Source organism: Atta colombica, unplaced genomic scaffold (assembly GCF_001594045.1).
Source record: "Atta colombica isolate Treedump-2 unplaced genomic scaffold, Acol1.0 scaffold220, whole genome shotgun sequence".
Taxonomy (NCBI): domain Eukaryota; kingdom Metazoa; phylum Arthropoda; class Insecta; order Hymenoptera; family Formicidae; genus Atta; species Atta colombica.
Genome location: NW_017259317.1, coordinates 171592 through 172782, shown reverse-complemented (window position 1 = coordinate 172782; position 1191 = coordinate 171592). Strand labels below are relative to the sequence as shown.

Sequence of the window (1191 nt, the reverse complement as noted above, 5' to 3'; positions counted from 1 at the left end):
TATAATTATTTAATGCCTAGTTATGCTTCGGTCTCTAAAATCTTAAAATTCAGCCAATGAAATATAGATTTCATTTAGGATTGACAGCTCTATTGGTTGAATTTTAGAATTTTAAAGTTGACTCAAAACATAAATCGTCATTAACATAAATATTTGGCTAATATATTATTAAATTTATGATTTTTTACTAAATGCTCCGTAAATGTATGTACTTGGAATGCTATATTTTTATACTGCTGTATCATTTTTTTCTATAGTTATTATATCTCTTGATAATCAATTTCGGACAATAAAATCGCAGTTTTAAATAAAAATTCGAGTATTTAAATTATTGTCTGTCAGCAAATTTATATCAATTGTCATTAATATCAACGTTCAATTATCTACGAGTCCTCGGGACCTATTTTGTGAGGACAAAAATTGCCCAGGGTAGATGACTTATAAATCTAAATGAGATACAATTATTAAAAATAGATCTTTATGTATATTACTATATTTATTTTTCTTTAAGTAACTTTCCTATGATAATAAAAACAAGATTATATAATCTATTTTTCTTTACACATAAAAATTAATTTGTTGAATATATACATATATCTTAAACACTAATTTCGTATTTCTATATATCATATAATGAACAATTTTTCTTTAAAACTTAAAAATAATTTTATTATATATATACATACACGCACACACCACACACACATCACACACACACACACACGCGCGCGCGCGCGCGCATGACATACACATACACACATGTATATTTAAATGGAATACTATATTTTCGTATTTTTATTATACAATGAAGATTATATCTGCGCGATCAATATAGATTATATTGATTTAAAAATGAAAAAACAGAAGAAAATCAAGAAAATCAAAGAATAACAGAAATCATCATGAGAAGCAATAATAAACAAAAAAGAGAATTCTCTTGTCTATGTTATGCAAGTTGTTCGAATATGTGTGTGGTTATGCAATTATTTCTTCTTGCAATTATATTGTCTTATAGTTTGTTATACACTATGTTATATCACATTATGCGTTCAGTTCTTGTTAAATTAATTTTATAATACATATATTTGTTTCGCATAATTTCTTCTTTTCATTCACTGTAACGTTTTAACTTCATTTTGTACCATAATTTATTTCTGTTAAAAAAAAAACATTTTTTTCAAACCAGATTAA

General features: G+C 24.9%; 1 protein-coding gene across 1 annotated transcript in view; it reads right to left on the bottom strand.

Annotated features, from left to right (window-relative positions):
- Nucleotides 1-383: 383 nt before the first annotated feature.
- LOC108687906 (E3 ubiquitin-protein ligase listerin) overlaps nucleotides 384-1191 on the bottom strand; it is a 7900-nt gene continuing 7092 nt past the window's right edge. Inside the window, exon 9 of the mRNA XM_018193947.1 lies at nucleotides 384-446. Within this exon, the coding sequence (XP_018049436.1) occupies nucleotides 384-446 (63 nt within the window). The remainder of the gene's footprint in view (nucleotides 447-1191) is intronic.